Source organism: Triticum urartu, chromosome 2A (assembly GCF_056163025.1).
Source record: "Triticum urartu cultivar PI428250 chromosome 2A, HENAU_Tu73, whole genome shotgun sequence".
NCBI classification, from domain to species: Eukaryota; Viridiplantae; Streptophyta; class Magnoliopsida; order Poales; family Poaceae; genus Triticum; species Triticum urartu.
The window spans coordinates 376,389,035-376,406,411 of NC_141874.1; the positions used below are offsets into that span (position 1 = coordinate 376,389,035).

The 17,377-nt window shown below is 45.6% G+C and overlaps 1 protein-coding gene across 1 annotated transcript; it reads left to right on the plus strand.

Annotated features, from left to right (window-relative positions):
• Positions 1–5,132: 5,132 nt before the first annotated feature.
• Positions 5,133–6,656, plus strand: LOC147985166 (uncharacterized). The gene has a single exon (XM_087541443.1). It carries the CDS (start codon positions 5,133–5,135, stop codon positions 6,654–6,656), a length of 1,524 nt encoding a protein of 507 aa, XP_087397569.1.
• The last annotated feature ends 10,721 nt before the right edge of the window (positions 6,657–17,377 follow it).

The window sequence follows — 17,377 nt, forward strand, 5'->3', positions numbered from 1 at the left end:
CCTCATCATTGCCGCCACCAATCTGGACAGCCACTCGGTAGTCTTCGAGCCAAGTGTCAGGCTTAGACTCGCCGGTGAACTTGCTGACTCCAGTCGCCAACCGAAAGTTGGGAGGAATCACTGTGGCCCTGATGGCTTGACTGAAACACTCTGGCCCCGAAACACGTACTCTGCTGCTGGCAGGCGCATCTCTATTGTGGCCCCCCCGATGAGCTCTGTTCCTGTCAACCAAACCTTGAACGAGGATAGATCTCGCGTCAAAGCCTGGGTCCCTGGGGTCGACTGGAACCCTCTGCCCAACACTATGAGGGCGCCTATCATCTCGATGTCGAGGCGCATATGACCCACTCTTCGGGGGAGGGGTTGGCACTCGACGTCGATCATCACGATCGGATCGGTGATCATACCGCTCATTCCTTCTGTACTGATCATGCCGGTCACCACGTCCCTCACGCCTCGGGGGCGATCTCGGGCTGTGAGCCGACTGGACTGTATCTGTTGCAACGGATCGACTGTGGATCCTATTCCGCGATTGAGAAACAACGGAATTCTGGTTTCCCGCCGCCCGGAGCAACGCTCTGATCTGCAACAAGCCCCTGCCAGCCTCCGACTGGAAGGGCTGAATCGATTCTGCTATACGGGCCGCGGCAGCCAAATTCTGGACTGGGGTTCGGTATACCTGCGTCGGCGGGAAGAGCTGACGTCGACTAGACTCGGGAGCCCGCTGACGCGCTTGCTCGTCGAGTGCTCGCTGGAGATTCTCCAGTCGAGTGCGCTCGGCCAAGTTAGCCAAGCGCGCGTCCTCCAAGGCCCGGGCCTCGGGGGTCTCTCCGACGATTGGAGTGTGGAGTGCGTCCATGTTCCGGCGACGAAGCTCCTCTCGCTATAATGACGTGAGAGGTTCGGGGAGATACTCATCGTGGGGATGCGACGGGTCGCCCCCACCCGTGCCTCCATCAGCGCGAGGGAAACCGGGAGGACTGTGCGTTCCATCGACCGCCAGAACCTCAGCCGCCGGGTCGCTGCTGTCGCACTCGGATGCGGTCTCCGCGGAGCCAGTCGACAGGTCGAACAGGCCGCAGAGGGATTCGTCGGGCTCGATTGCCGCGACTTGTGGGGCGGCCGACTGGCGAGCCACGGCATGCCTCACCCACCTCTGAAGTCTCGACCGACCGGAGCGCTTGCGCCGGTGGGAGACAGAGCGGGGAGACGACACGGGGGCCGACCGATACTGGGTCGACGGCTGCCGCAGGAGGACGCCACGAACGCATGCGCGGAAGTGCGTCGCACCGCGGACGGGGAGCGCGTCGATGTCGAGTGGTGCCTCCTGAAGCCAGGCGGAGTCGTCAGCGATGAACGTGAGCGCGCCGAGGCGGATCTCGCGGCCCTCCACCAAAACTCCGCATGAAACCATGATCAAAGGGATCGGAAAAATCGCAACTTCTCCAATCAGGCGCTAAGATTCCTGCCCCACGGTGGGCGCCAACTGTCGTGGTTCTAACTCTGACAGTGATGTAGGGGGGTGTGTATGGAGAGGCTAGATCTTAGCTATTGGGAAGTTGTAAACACACCAAGATGTACGAGTTCAGGCCCTTCGCGGAGGAAGTAACAGCCCTACGTCTCGGTGCCCGGAGGCGGTCGATTGGATTATAGGCGTGTGAATAACAGGGGTGCGAACCCTTCATACTGAGGAGGGGGGTGGCTTATATAGAGTTCGCCGGTCCTCTCCTGCCCTCAGTAATGCAGGGTTTAAGGTACATTTAAGGTTGGGCGTTCCTGGTAACGCCCCTAATAAAGTGCTATAATGACCATAAAGACTACTTAATAGCCGACCGTTTGCCTGTGGAGTGACTTTGGGTCTCTTGCCAGTCGAGTGGTTGGCTTCATGGTCGAGTGATAGCTTCTTGGTCGAGTGTCTTGAATCCGTCGAGTGGGATACCTTCAAGTCGATTGAAAGGTGACTTCTTCTAGGGATGTCCTTGGGTAGGGCTCTTTGGACAGGTCCGTGCCCCTACCCTAGGTACATAGCTTCATCAGATCCTTATATCGATTTCGACCGAAATCACCTCATCTTTCCAGCAGCATACTTGGTTTGCCAAGTTGATGCCTTGATCATCCTTTTCCTTCCGGAGTACCCATATGCATTGCACATCATACCTTGCATTCCATGTCATGTCTTGCATCATGTTGCTTGTGCATTGCACCGTGATTGATTGTTGTCCCGCTGCTTGTGTTCTTGCTTTTGATAGAGATGGGAGACGAGTACATGAATGAGGATCCTGTTGAGTACGTTTACGAGGAGCAAGCTTTCGACAACTCTGAGAACATTGCAGGAAAGATGACCATTACCCTCGATATCACTTCTATCTTTGCTTGCTAGTTGTTCGTTCTATCGCTATGTCGCGCTACCTACCACTTGTTTATCATGCCTCCCATATTGCCATGTCAAACCTCTGACACACCTTCCTAGCAAACCGTTGTTTGGCTATGTTACAGCTTTTGCTCAGCCCCTCTCATAGTGTTGTTAGTTGCAGGTGAAGTTGAAGATTGCTCCATTTTGGAACATGTTTATGTTGGGATATCACAATATCTCTTATTTAATTAATGCATCTCTATACTTGGTAAAGGGTGGAAGGCTCGGCCTTATGCTTGGTGTTTTGTTCCACTCTTGCCACCTTAGTTTCTGTCATACCGGTGTTATGTTCCCTGATTTTGCGTTCCTTACGCGGTTGGGGTTATGGGACCCCCTTGACAGTTCTCTTTAAATAAAACTCCTCCAGCAAGGCCCAACCTTGGTTTTGCATTTTCCTAACAACCTAAGCCTTTTCCCTTGGGTTCTGCAGGCCCGAGGGTCATCTTTATTTTAACCCCGCCCCTCCCGGGCCAGTGCTCCTTTGAGTGTTGGTCCGAACCGGGCAACCTGCGGGGCCACCTCGGGGAAACTTGAGGGTTGGTTTTACTCATAACTTGACCTATCCGGTGTGCCCTGGGAACGAGATATGTGTAGCTCCTATCGGGATTTGTCGGCACAGTCGGGCGGTCTTGCTGGTCTTGTTTTACCATTGTCAAAATGTCTTGTAACCGGGATTTCGAGACTGATCGGGTCTTTCCGGGAGAAGGAATATCCTTCGTTGATCGTGAGAGCTTGTGATGGGCTAAGTTGGGACACCCCTGTAGGGTATAAACTTTTGAGAGCCGTGCCCGCGGTTATGTGTCAGATGGGAACTTGTTAATATCTGGTTGTAGAGAACTTGACACTTGACTTATTTAAAAGGGACAATTAGCTTTGTGCCCCTAGTTGTGTCCCCCTCGTCTATTTTACCCCTAGTTTGAGAAAGTCACCGGTTCTGTCCACACCACTTTGGAATTCTTTCGTTTTTTCCCTTCCGTCACGGCTCCGCTTGGTCAATGCCGTTTGACCACATACAGCGCTCCGTTTTGGACCTTGCTTGCCCCCCGGTAGGACAGAACCCACTCGGGCCCATCTCACTCTCATACCCACTCTCTTCCGTTCCCCACTCTCTACCCGTTCCCACTCTCATGAACCCTAGCTAGGAGGCGACGGCGGCGACAGCGTTGACAACTGCGGTGCCTGCGGTGACTGCTGGAGATGGTGGACGACGACAACGTCAGCGGTGCCACCTACGATGCCCGCGGCCGTGAGGCAAGGATGGTGGACAACGGTGATGACAGCGGTGCCACCTGCGGCACCCGCGGCCGCAAGGCAAGAATGGTGGACGATGGTGAAGGCAGCGATGCCACCTGCGGCGTCCGCGGCCGCAAGGCAAGGACACGGTCGCAGACAGCATTAGGGTAAGTCCCCCCATCCTAGATCTGTTGTTTCTTCCTCCCCTCGATCCCAGATCTGTTGTTGTATGTTGATATCATGCCCTGTTTGCATAGGATTGATCCGGCTAGAGCATTTAATATCAGTGTTAGAATGGAGACATGCACTTTAACTGCTGTTGGTATAGAAGGAAAAGAAACTGGCTTCACATTTCCATTAGTGGTGGACAACAACAGCACATTTGAGCAGTTTAGGGCAATAGTATTTGCCAAATATCCATAGGGATTACATGATGCTGTTGAGCTAAGGTACTGGGATGTGTCGAAAGTTGCTTGGATGCCTATTCACTCTGATAATGATTTAGGTGCCATGTTTGCAAATAATGCACAAACCATGTCATGCAATCTGGAAATCACTGTTATTTAGAGGCGTAGGCCCCCCTCTGGTTCAGAAAATAATTCAAACCCCACTGCTTCAAGGCCCTCTGGTTCTAAAGCATCTGCAAAACCTAGGACTAACACAAGGGGAACAAGTAGCAGTTGCAGGCCACCTACAACCCCAAGTGCAAATGCTCAGTCTGAGCATTCTTGCAGTAAAACCCAAGATAAACCTAGCATACCAGTTGATCCTGTTGTGGAGGAAGCAGAACCTGATGCAGCACTTTTGTCTGATGAAGAAGATGAGAAACTTTATCTAGGCTATGTTCAGCACAACAATGAGGAAGATCATGTAGATGAGGAGTACATTCCTGCTGAATTCTCTGATACAGATGAAGATGAGAAGAAGGAGGACTTGGACAATGGAGATTTTCAAGCTGAAGATGAGGACAGACCTATCATGATGTATGACAGAGGTAATCCCTCTATTGGGGAAGGTGTAGTTTTTCCTTCAGCAATTGACTGCAGAAATACAGTTGCAACTTTCTCAATTACCACTGAAATAGAGTACATCACTTTGAAAAGTGACCAAAGAAGGTTTACTGTAAAATGTGCCTCTGATAGATGTAAGTGGAGGCTACATGCCTCTTTAATGAGGAGAAGCACATTATTTCAGGTACTAATGCATTTTATGTTTTCCTTTCTATAATTATTGTTCAAAATTTATGTTTCATGTACTAATTGCTTGTTCTTTTTTAACAGATTAAGGTCAACCCTTACCCTCACAACTGTCCAAGTGTTAACAGATCTCAGAGATTGAGGGCTGCAAAGAGAAGATGGATAGCAGATGCTGCTATGGCTTGGATTAGAAAAAAAATCCAGGGATAGGTCCAAAGGAAATTCAGCACAGGTTGACAGAGAAGTATGGAGTGGAGGTGCCATATAGTAGGTGTTATTTTGCTAAACAGATGGCACTAGACAAGATGTTTGGCAAGTACAGTGATAGTTTCAATCTGATTTATTCATTCAAGTCTAAACTTGAGAGAACATCACCAGGCAGTGTAGTTGAAATTGACAAGTACACTGTGGAATACTCATTGAGAGGAAAGAAACTGCACAAGGAGTGTTACAGAAGAGTGTTTGTGTGCTTCAAGGCATGTCAGACAGGTTTCTTAGAGGGGTGCAGGCTTTACCTTGCTATGGATGCAACAACACTGAATGATAGGTACAGGGGCCAGCTTGTTTCTTCTTGTGCCCTTGATGCACACAATTGGTTATTTCCAGTTGCCTATGGTGTCATAGAAGCAGAGTCAATTGAGAGCTGGACTTGGTTCTTCCAACAACTGAAGAAAGTAATAGGACATCCAGAAGGTTTAGTCATACATACTGATGCATGCAAAGGATTGGAGACAGCTGTTGATGATGTATATGCTGGGGTGGAGCACAGGGAGTGTATGAGGCATTTGGCTCAAAACTTCAGCAAGAAATTCAAAGGCAAGTTCTATGATGAGAATTTGTGGCCATGCTCACTTACATACATCATTAAAAAGCACAACTATCATCTGAATCAGTTGCACAGTAGGCCCAAAGTTAAAGAATATTTAGAGGAGCATCACACAAAAATATGGGCTACAGCACACATCAATGACATTTGCAAGGTAGACTGTGTGAACAACAACCTTGCTGAAGCTTTCAACTCAAGGATCAAGAAATATAAGGGGCTTCACATAGTTGACTTGTGTGACAAGATCAGGCAGTACATTATGCAAAAATTTGATATAAGGAACATGATTTCCTTTGATCATTTTGAAGGCCATCTCATTGTTCCATCTGTGATGAAGGCCTTAATGGCAAAAAAAGGTTTAGAGATGAGTTTTATTAGGAGAATCCCAACAGAGGCTGAAGTTACTGCTACTGACAGAGAAAAAAGAGAATGGAGGCACCCTGTTGACTTACAGAAGTGGTCTTGTAGTTGCAGACAATGGCAAGTAACTGGTAAGCCATGTATCCATGCTCTGTTCTTTATCACTTCTCTTAAAGGTGAAGCGAGTGGAATAGATCAGTATGTGCACAAGTTTTATTCTGCTGAGAATTTCAGAGCTACTTATGTTGACAACCTTCCATCTTTGGAAGGGAAGCAACAATGGGAAATTGTGAATCCAGGATTTAAACTTTCTGCTCCAGTTCAAAACAGAGCACCTGGCAGGCCGAGGAAAACTAGAATTAGGTCCAGTAGTGAAGGAAAAGGACTAGGTCCTAGGAGGAAAAAATGTGGCAGGTGTGGAGGACGAGGACACCGTGCCAACAAATGCAAAAATTCAGTTGATGCAGCCTTTGGTGAAGATGAACATTGGGGAGCTGAGAATGCAGAAGAGCCAGAAGTGCAAGTGGCATCAGTGGAAGTAGATGATGGAACAGATGCAAAAGATCCACCACAAGAGCAACCTATAGAGCCAACACCAACATCTACACAAGATACTATAATTAGGTGATGTTTGTGTATGTTTGTGTATATATGTTTGTTTTCATGCACTATCATATGAAATGTGACATGCTTGCACTTTTCTCAGCCCAAGAAAGAATTATAAGAAGGCAGTAGATAGAGGAGCTTCTCCAGCTAAGAAGCAGACAACAACAATTGAAGTTCCTGGTATGCTAGCCCCCAACCCAGCAAAGAACACGAGGAGCAAAACAAGGCTAGCCCCCAATCCAGCTGAGAACACCAGGAGCAAAAAACTCAAGTTTTAGTTCTTCATTTGCACTTGCTGGTGACTGTTCGAGATGACTATATGTTGAACTAGTATTTTCACTTGCTGTTGAACTACTGTTTGAGATGTCATGGTGCTGGACTAGTATTTTCACTTGTTGTTGAACTACTGTTTGAGATGCTGGCTATGTCATGCTTTAATCTGAAGTTGTTTGATCATATGTGATGCTTCCTATGTCATGCTTTAATTTGAAGTTGTTTGATCATCTGCTAATATGAACCATCTCTCTAGTCATCTGCCAATATGAACCAAATTGTCGTCGCTGATGACAATTTGGTCATCTCTCTAGTCACCTGCCAATATGAACCAAATTGTCGTCGCTGACGATAATTTGGCCATCTCTCTAGTCATCTGCCAATATGAACCAAATTGTCGTCGACGACGACAATTTGGTCATCTCCCTAGTCATCTGCCAATATGAACCAAATTTTCGTCGACGACGACAATTTGGTCATCTCCCTAGTCATGAACCAAATTTTCGTCGACGATGACAATTTGGTCATCTCCCTAGTCATGTACCAATATGAACCAAACTGCAGAAATTTAGAACACCAAATAGCATTACATTAAGATTGGTACATTACAAAGTTCATCCATATCCTGCACTACAACAATAATAAACATACTTGCTTCACTTAGTGGCTTGATTCTATGATAACACTGATAAAGCCACAACTACAACACATACAACAATTCCAGTAAACAACACTGCCCAAACATTGAGCATCTCATCTCTCTCCTTCAGTTTCTTGTTCAAAGCACGGTTCTTTTTTGACAGCTCCATATTTTCCCTCTGCAATTTGTGAGACTTGATCCAGCTGCGTTCAATCTCTGCATGTAGATCTTCAAATGCAAGGGCCACACGCAGTGGAGGAGGAGGGTCAACCCAAACCACCCACTTGCACTCATCTGGCAACTAATTAGATGAACAAAATTAGAAATTTGAAAATAACAACAACCTCCCAAATTGACAATGAAATTGACAAGAAACTACTTACATCAAGAGGGCAACCCAAAAATTGTCGGCCCATGCTAGCCCCTACCCAAGCCACCCGACGAGCAGGAACTAGGCCATGTCCAGGGCAACGGTGCTTAGATCTAGGCTCCAAGCCGGAAAATGATTCGTTTGGGTGATGGTACTCCGAGACGAGCTCCACAATCTGTAAGTGCATCTAGTGCCCCTTAGTGATTTTGGTGTATTGAGGACTTATAGGTTAAGGGACTAATGCGTTTGTGAGTGTACACAGGCCTATAAGTCTATGAGGAGTTTGATTTTTGTAGAGAAAGTCGACCCCTAAAAATGAAGTACTTTGACTGAAGACTTTCTGAAGACTTTGAAAGTGAAGAAATTGGTGTGACCTTGAAGACTTGGTATTCATTCGAGGAACATGAAGCGTGAAGACTTTTGTTTTCGTAGTTTGATTTTCTCTTTCTTGAGTCATAGGAAACACTGTACTGTTAAAGGGGGTCGAGGAAATACTAAGGAAAAATTTCCATGTGATGCTCAACTCAAAATCCTACACCTACCAATCCCTTCGAATGAAGCCATTGGAAATCTCATATAGTCCAGTCATATTCTTCAGTGACAAAGACGAAGTTCTTCTGGTCTCTGAGGAATTTGTTCTGACTGAGGAGTTAGGAATTTGCCAGTGCGGATTTCCTACACAGTGAGGAACATGATAGCCCTGAGGATTTTGCTACTCAAAATTCCGACCGTTGCTGTGCTATGCGCCAGCTGTCCCAAAATATCTATCCACCTAACGGTCATATCATTGAAGGGCATTTATGTCTTATCATGTCGGGTTGCTCCCTAGGCTATAAATAGCCCCCCTACAACCACTAGCTGGTTGGCTGCTCCGAGAGAAACTGACACTTGTCAATTGAGAGCAACCCATCCTTCGAGGACTTTGAGCGAAAATCATCAAGTGAGGAAAAACCCAAACCCAAACACCTACAAACCCCAAGTGATTGAGCATCACTGAAGAGATTGATCCTGCGTGGATCCGACGCTTGTTACCTTTGAAGGCTGTGCTTCTTCCAGACGGTTAGGCGTCATGGTCTAGAGCATCCAAGAGGAATTGTGGATCGCCGAGTGACCAAGTTTGTGAAGGTTTGGAAGTCGCCTGAAGACTTACCACGAGTGATTGGGCGAGGTCTGTGTGACCTTAGCTCAAGGAGAATACGGTGAGGACTTGGTGTCCTGAGCTGCGTGTTCAGGACTGGGTGTCCGGGACTGTGTGTCCTCGAGTTTAAATACTCAACCGCTCCAACCAAGCGTACAACTGAGGCATCAGTTGGAACTGGTCTACCAAATCATTGTCTTCACCAAGCTTACTGGATCTATTTCCTCAACTCTTTCATTTCCTTATAACTGTGTTGTGTGCTTGTTCATATCTGTGTTTGAAGACTTTAACTGAAGATTTTCTCAATTTCCTCAGTTCAATTTCTTCAATCTGTTTGTCTTCATCCTGTGTTATCCTATGCTTACGCTTTTTGTACTCTGTGCTTGTCTTCATTTCATCATGATGACTATGCTTGTGCTCTGTTATGTTTACTTTTGAGTACTTATTCCGCTGCCAGTAGTTCTTCGCTAAGGAATTTCCTCACCTGCAAATTCCTCAGTGAAGAATTCATAAAAATCGCCTATTCACCCTCCCTCTAGTCGATATAACGCACTTTCAATTGGTATCAGAGCAAGGGATTCCCTTGTTCTGTGTGATTTTGGTTTAACCGCCTGGAGTTTGAGTTATGTCGACCGCAGGTATGATCAAGGTCTCTGCTGGGTGTCCTACGTTCGATGGGACGGACTACCCCTACTGGAAGAATAAGATGTGAATGCATCTTGAGGCAATTGATAACGATCTCTGGTATGTTGTGGAAAATGGTGTTCCCTCAGTCACACCTTCCCTGAATGCTACTGATGTGAAGAGATTCAAGCAACTCGATTCTCAAGAGAAGAATATCATATGTGGCCATCTGAGCAAAGGACAATATGGAAGAGTGAGTGCTTTGGAAAGTGCTAAGCTTATCTAGGATAGACTGTCCAAAGTGAATGAAGGAGTCTCAACACAACGTGACTCTCGAGTTGATGTTCTTCGCAATCTCTTCAACCGCTTCAAAAGACTTGACAATGAAAATGTTCAACAAACCTTCGATCGCCTCACTGACATCTCAAACGAGCTTCAAGCACTTGGTGCCACTGACATCACCGACCATGAGGCGGTGAAGAAATTGCTGAGGTCGCTTGATTCTCATTTGACACTCTGGCATTGATGATACAAGAACGTGCTGATTACAAGTCACTTGATCCCGCTGATATTCTCGAGAGGCTAAATACTCATGAGTTCCAACTTGCTGAAAAAAGAGATCTCTATGGTTCGAGCTATGGCAGATCACGTGCACTGAAGGCCAAGGCAGTATCTGAGTCCGAAGATGAAGACTCTGGTAGCAGCCTTGGTGATCCTGAAGAACTAAGCCATGAGCTAGCACTGCTCGTGAAGAAGTTCCAAAAGTTCTCAAGACGTGGTCGCTTTGGAAGACCCTCAAGGAGCAATGATTCCTCATCCAGTGACTACAAGAGGAGGCTCTGTCACAAATGCAAGAAACATGGACATTACATTCAAGATTGTCCTCAGTTGGAAAAGGAATCAAAGAAGAAGAAATACAAGGATTATAGTTCTGATGATGCAAAGAAAAAGAAGAAATCCACAAAATCTTCATCATCAAAATCCTCAAAGCCTTCATATCACAAGAAGAGCAGCTCCAAGAAGGCTAGGGCATTCATTGGCAAGGAAATGGACTCTGAGGCTGAATCTGAAGAAAATGAGGAAGAGGAGACATCTGAGGAGTCTGAATCCGGAGTGGCGAGCCTAGCTCTCACTACTGCATTCGTCAGCAAGTCTATCTTCAACATCGAAGAAAATGACCTCACCAACAAGGCTGATGAAGGCGATGATGACTACGCTCCCACCTATTGCTTCATGGCAAAGGGTGCCAAGGATGATCAACCCAAAGCAACTGAGTGGGTCCTCGATAGTGGATGTACAAATCACATGACTGGTGACAAGAATCTATTGATGGATGCTCCATTATCTCCGTCGCATCTGAAGCATATCATCTTTGCCGACAAAGGCAAAAGTCAGGTATTGGGTCTAGGTAAAGTTGCGATCACAAAGGATCGACACATGGACAAAGTCATGCTTGTCGGGTCCCTAGGATACAACCTCATGTCTGTCTCAATGCTTTGCGATCTCGATATGGTTGTTGTCTTTGGCAAGTACCGTTGTGTTGTGGTTATGGAAGCTGACAATTCCAAAGTCTTTGAAGGCTTTAGGAGAGGAGACCTGTATATTGTTGATTTCTCTGCAGGACCACGACCAGCCGTGTGCCTACTTGCAAAAGCTTCAGAAGGCTGGCTCTGGCATCGACGACTTGGTCATGCAGGCATGAGGAATTTGCACACGCTTGCGAAGAAGAAGCATGTCATCGGCATCGAGAATGTCAAATTCCTCAAGGATCACCTATGCGGAGCCTGTGAAGCTGGGAAAATGACAAAGGCTAAGCACCGACTATCATGACCACTACTCGTCCATTTGAATTGCTTCACATGGATCTCTTTGGTCCTAATCATTATTCTGCTGTTTCAAATGATGCATCTCAATATGGCTTTGTTATTGTTGATGATTACTCTCGATACACATGGGTACACATTGTTACTTAAAACATGAAGTGCAGGAAGTCTTCAAACGATTTTCCTCGATGGCTTCAACCAACTTTGGTGTGAAGATCAAGCACATCAGAAGTGACAATGGAACTGAGTTCAAGAATTCTGGTCTAGATGACTATCTTGATGAACTTGGTATTACTCATGAGTTATCTGCTCCTTATACTCCTCAGCAGAACGGCATCGTGGAGCGCAAGAACAGGACTCTTGCTGAGATGGCTCGCACTATGCTTGATGAATACAAAACGCCTCGTCGGTTCTAGATTGAGGCAATTGATACTGCGTGCCACATCATCAACAGAGTATATCTTCACAAATTCTTCAAGAAGACTACCTATGAACTCCTCACTGATAAGAAACCCAATGTAAGTTATTTCAAAGTCTTTGGTGCTAAATGTTGGATTAGAGATCCTCATCACAACTCTAAATTTGCATCAAAAGCACATGAAGGTTTTATGCTTGGTTACGGAAAGGACCCGCACACCTACAGAGTCTTCAACAACGTTCTTCACAAGGTTGTTGAAACTGTAGATGTGTGGTTCGATGAAACTAATGGCTCGCAAAGAGAGCACCTACCTACTGTGATAGATGAACCAGCACCTGAGGAAACCATCAAGTTCAAGGCTACTGAGGATGTCATTCCTACTGAAGAATCTGCTGAAGAATTCATTCCAGAACATGAAGAACGTCGAGCTAATGCACCTGAAGAAAATATTGAAGAAAATGGTGCTGAAGAGAATGCTGATCAAATTCCTCAATGACAACTAGCTCATCCTCGCATTGCAAAAGAAGTGCAAGTTGAAAAGATCATCAATGACATCAAAGCGCCAGGTCCTCTCACACGCTCAAAAGCTTCACATTTATCTAACTTTTGTGGGCACTATGCTTTTGTCTCTATCACAGAGCCCACTAAGGTAGATGAAGCATTTTTGGAGCCTGAGTGGATTCAGGCCATGCAAGAAGAATTACATCAGTTCAAGCTCAACAATGTCTGGGAACTGGTCAAACGTCCAGATCCTCGCAAGCACAATATCATTGGCACAAAGTGGATCTACTGCAACAAGCAAGATGAAAATGGCCTTGTGGTGAGGAATAAGGCACGGCTCGTAGCTCAAGGCTACACACAGGTTGAAGGAATTGATTTCGATGAAACTTTTGCACCTATTGCTAGACTTGAGGCTATTCGCATATTACTTGCTTATGCTAACCATCATGATATCACTTTATATCAAATGGATGTGAAAAGTGCATTCCTCAATGGTAAGCTTGAGGAAGAAGTATATGTTTCTCAACCCCCAGGTTTTGAAGATCCAAAGAATCCTGACAAAGTCTTCAGACTCAACAAGGTCCTCTATGGCCTCAAGCAGGCCCCACGGGCGTGGTATGATACCTTGAAGGAATTCTTCATGAAGAAAGGCTTCAAACCCGGTTCACTCGACCCTACTCTTTTCACTAAATCTTATGATGGTGAATTGTTTGTGTGCCAAATATATGTTGATGATATTATCTTTGGCTGTACTGACCAACCTTATAGTGATGAATTTGCCTATATGATGAGTGAAGAATATCAAATGTCTATGATGAGAGAGTTGAAATTCTTCTTAGCTCATCAAATTCATCAACAACGCAATGGCATATTCATATCTCAGGAGAAATACCTCAAGGATGTACTGAGGAAATTCGGCATGCAAGATTGCAAAGGTATCAAAATTCCTATGCCCACAAATGGCCATCTGTGCACTGGTGAAAATGGTATCGACTTCGATCATAAGGTATACCGCTCCATGATTGGCTCTTTATTGTACTTATGTGCATCTAGGCCAGATATAATGCTTAGTGTTTGCATGTGTGCCCGATTTCAAGCTACACCGAAGGAATCACACCATAAGGCTGTGAAGCATATTCTTCGATATCTAGCTCACACACCAACAGTTGGATTATGGTACCCCAAGGGCTCGTCTTTTGATCTCATTGGATATTCTGACTCTGACTATGCCGGTGATCGTGTAGACCACAAGTCAACATCTGGTACATGTCATTTCCTCGGACAATCTTTGGTCTGTTGGTCCTCGAAGAAATAGAACTGCGTATCACTATCTACTACTGAAGCTGAGTACATTGCCGCTGGTTCCTGTTGTGCTCAATTGCTATGGATGAAGCAAACTCTCAAGGACTACGGCATCAACATGAAGAATGTGCACTACAAAAACAATACACTTCCGTGATGATATGTGTTTGTCATAGTAGGTCGCTTTTTTTGTCATGCATGTACATCCATGAAAAATTTATGACAGAATCAAGATAGTCATACCTGTGCTGTCGTAGAAGTGTTCCATGACATTACCAAAATTATCATCACAGAAGTGTCCACTTCCATGATGATAAATCACGCGTCACAGAAGTGCTTTCGTCAAGGGTGACCGACACGTGGCATCCGCCGTAATGGAATGTCGTTAAGCTATCGGGTCAGGTTTTGGATCCGATAACCCGTTAACAGCCCCGACCAATGGGGATTTTCCACGTGTAAAATCATCATTGGCTAGAGGAAACACGTGTCAGCATCATCAGGACAGATGTCATCCACTCACTGGACAGAAGGCGCCTATGATACGTCGACACGTGGCACGACCCAACAAGTTTAAATGGGCCGGCCCAACTAAAGGCCCACAAGATTTTGCAGACCATAATGGGTTGGCCCAGCTAAAGGCCCACGAAATTTTGCGGACCATAATGGGCTGCCCCAGCTAAAGGCCCACAAGATTTTGCGGGCCATAATGGGCCGGCCTAGGTAAAGGCCCACAAGATTTTCATGTGCCACAATAGGCCGACCCAGGTAAAGGCCCACGGTGACTCTAGCCCATAATGAACAATAATTTTCTTTATACCCGTTAACGACCCGTGATTTACATGGGCCATTTCCAGCCCGTGTTAGCTTTCGGCCTATTGGCAGCCGATACGTTCTTGGGCTCCTTTTCGGCCCTCGATTACTTCCGGCCCATTACTGGCCTGTTCCCCTAATGGGCCAAATTCGGCCCATGGCAAGAGTTGGCCCGTTACTGGTCTGCCCACTCGGCCCATGGCAAGAGTCGGCCCATTACTGGCCTGTTACCCTAATGGGCCAAATTTGGCCCATGGCAAGAGTCGGCCCGTTTCTGGCCTGTTAACCCGTTGCGCCGTTTCCAGCCCGTCCTATATTCTGGCCCATTAACGACCCGTTATGCCTGTGATAGAATTAAGCCTTTGTTGTCCTATGGCCTGTTAATGGCCTGTTACCATGCTGGGCCAATACCAATTACGCCCGATTATGGCCCATGTAGACCCATTTATCCGACGGCCCGAGGCCCACCGATTACAGGCCCATTTATCGACGGCCCGTAGGAGACCCATGGATCCTACGGCCCGTATATGGCCCATGGTAGTTGCGGCCACTAGCAAACCGGGGAAAAAGAAGACTAGGAAATAAATAAGGCCGAAACTAACGCTAGGCTATTAAGGCGACTGCACAGATTACATCCACTCGACATCAAAGATCGCCATCAGTGCAAATATAGGGAACACCCTACACTATACAAAAATGGCTTGTTGTTTTCTTCAGTCGGTGGCTGCACGTTAAGAATAAATTTTGTATCGCACCAAAACAAATTACAACTATATAACAAAAGGAAGGTTGGCATAAAACTTAACAGTCTAGCAGATAAATGCACCACCAGAAGTTCAGAAGCTCAGTTCATTTGACCTGACTATTACATTTTCATGCTGTATTGTCCGATGGAGCACCATAACCCTCACCTTCATTTCCCCTAGGCTCCTGAACAACATAGCAAATGTCTGATAGTCTGGTTTCAAAACCATGCATATCTTGACGACATTGAGAAATGTTTCTCCTTGTTTCACAAAGGGTCTCTGTTAGGGAATGGACTTGTGTCTGGAGCGCAGATACAACATTGCTTTGAGCTTGCATATCTTGATCATGAGGCAGTTTGGACGATATTGTCTTAACAACCAACCCAGTATTATGCAGGAACATGCTTTTGGCACTGTTAGTGGACAGGTACTGACCCACTGCAGCAAGAGCTGACATTGCGGTTATAGTTGCCTCGCTACCTTCAAAAGGTGGCGGTTCCACCATTTTTTCCATAGCTCGTTGAAAAGTTGAGGTTTTACATTAGTAGTACCAGAACAGAAGATATTAAGGAGGCAGCAAAACCAAACAAAATAGCTTTGGTCTATATACAGAACTTATTCTGGTGAACCCATGTAAAATATTAGTTGTATTTTATTGCAAAGTACATAATAAAACCAGGTTCCAAACATATGACCATGTACCATCACTAATGTATTGTCTATTTCTTCACATTGTATTGAGGGCTAAGGATAAAGAGACGAAGTTTATAATACGGTAAGCATAGTATGACGTCATTCATATCACAAAACAACTGAGAACAGACAAACATGCAATTGTAACGTTGTGTGGGCAAGTCCAGCACGGAACTAGATTACGGGTCAAGATCAAAGGAACATCACTCCTCTCTTTTAAACCTTGTAAGGTGCAATGATACGCTAAGACAATTGTGTATAAAATTGAAAAGAGTAATAGACATTGGCTGCAAACCATGCAGTTCAAGGCACAAGTCAGAGTAAGTAGTAGTTAAAAGGCATGAGGGTTAAGGACTTACAACAGCGGCTTTGACTGGTGTAGTCATGCCCTTCTTCTTGCTGGTGTGACAGTCCTTGAAGATTTCCACATCATTTGGTTCAGGTACTTTTTGGTCCTTGCGGGCTTTCCTCTGCATTTGGAACAAGTCAATATATATCTAATAATATGGTACAGCGAAAAGAGTGAAACAGCAGCTAATTACAAGAGCCTCGCAGTGTGCAATATAGCTACGAGATCCTGTCGTTTGTTGGAATTTCACTTTCGTACGGTTGGCCTTGTTCTTTGAACAGTTCACCTACAAGAAGATAGATTTGTGTGGCACATGCGTAAATTGGACTTCAACATGTGATCTGATGACATATATATATATAATGTACCTGATACTTCGGATCGGACCAGTGTTTAATGAGGCCTCTCCAGTCTTCATCAGATATATTTTCCACTTGAGATGTTTGGGCAAGTTCACTGTTAGCCTTGCCTTCAAAGTGAGTTTTCCTCAAGTTATACCGATAATGTCGCAGAGCAGACTTGAAAACATGGGTGCAAGCTTGTCTGGTTGCATCATCTTGGCTATCCAACTTGAACCTCATCTGTTGAAAATTATGGGAGTCTCATTATCAGCAACCTAGAAAGTATTGGACAGAGCAAGACGATATTACTAGTTTCCATACATAACCATACTTACAGATAAATGGTCGAGGAAGATGTTGAACTGGGTTTCGCCTTTGTCATTCCTGTACTGAATCCATGTTGGGAGGATACGTACATGACACCTAACAGCAACCGCTGCCTCTGATACTAACTTGGCTGACTCTGTAGCATCACGTGGCCTTTTTAAACCTGCCTCAAAATGGATCGCCATTCTTCCTCCTCTAGATTTAGTTAACCTATCAAGCATTATCCCCGATGTTTGTTTCCTCTTGCGCCTAGGTGCTAGTCCAACAACAAACATAGGAAGTGTTAGTGTACATCAAACTGTGAGACTACATATAAAGAAGCATGCAACTGTAACTTGACTCCAGCAACTACCTTCTTGTTGTTGAAGCTCACAAGGTTCATCTGATA

Excerpts from the sequence above, each read along its gene's own strand:
- LOC147985166 (XM_087541443.1), top strand. The coding sequence starts at position 5,133 with ATGGCACTAGACAAGATGTTTGGCAAGTACAGTGATAGTTTCAATCTG.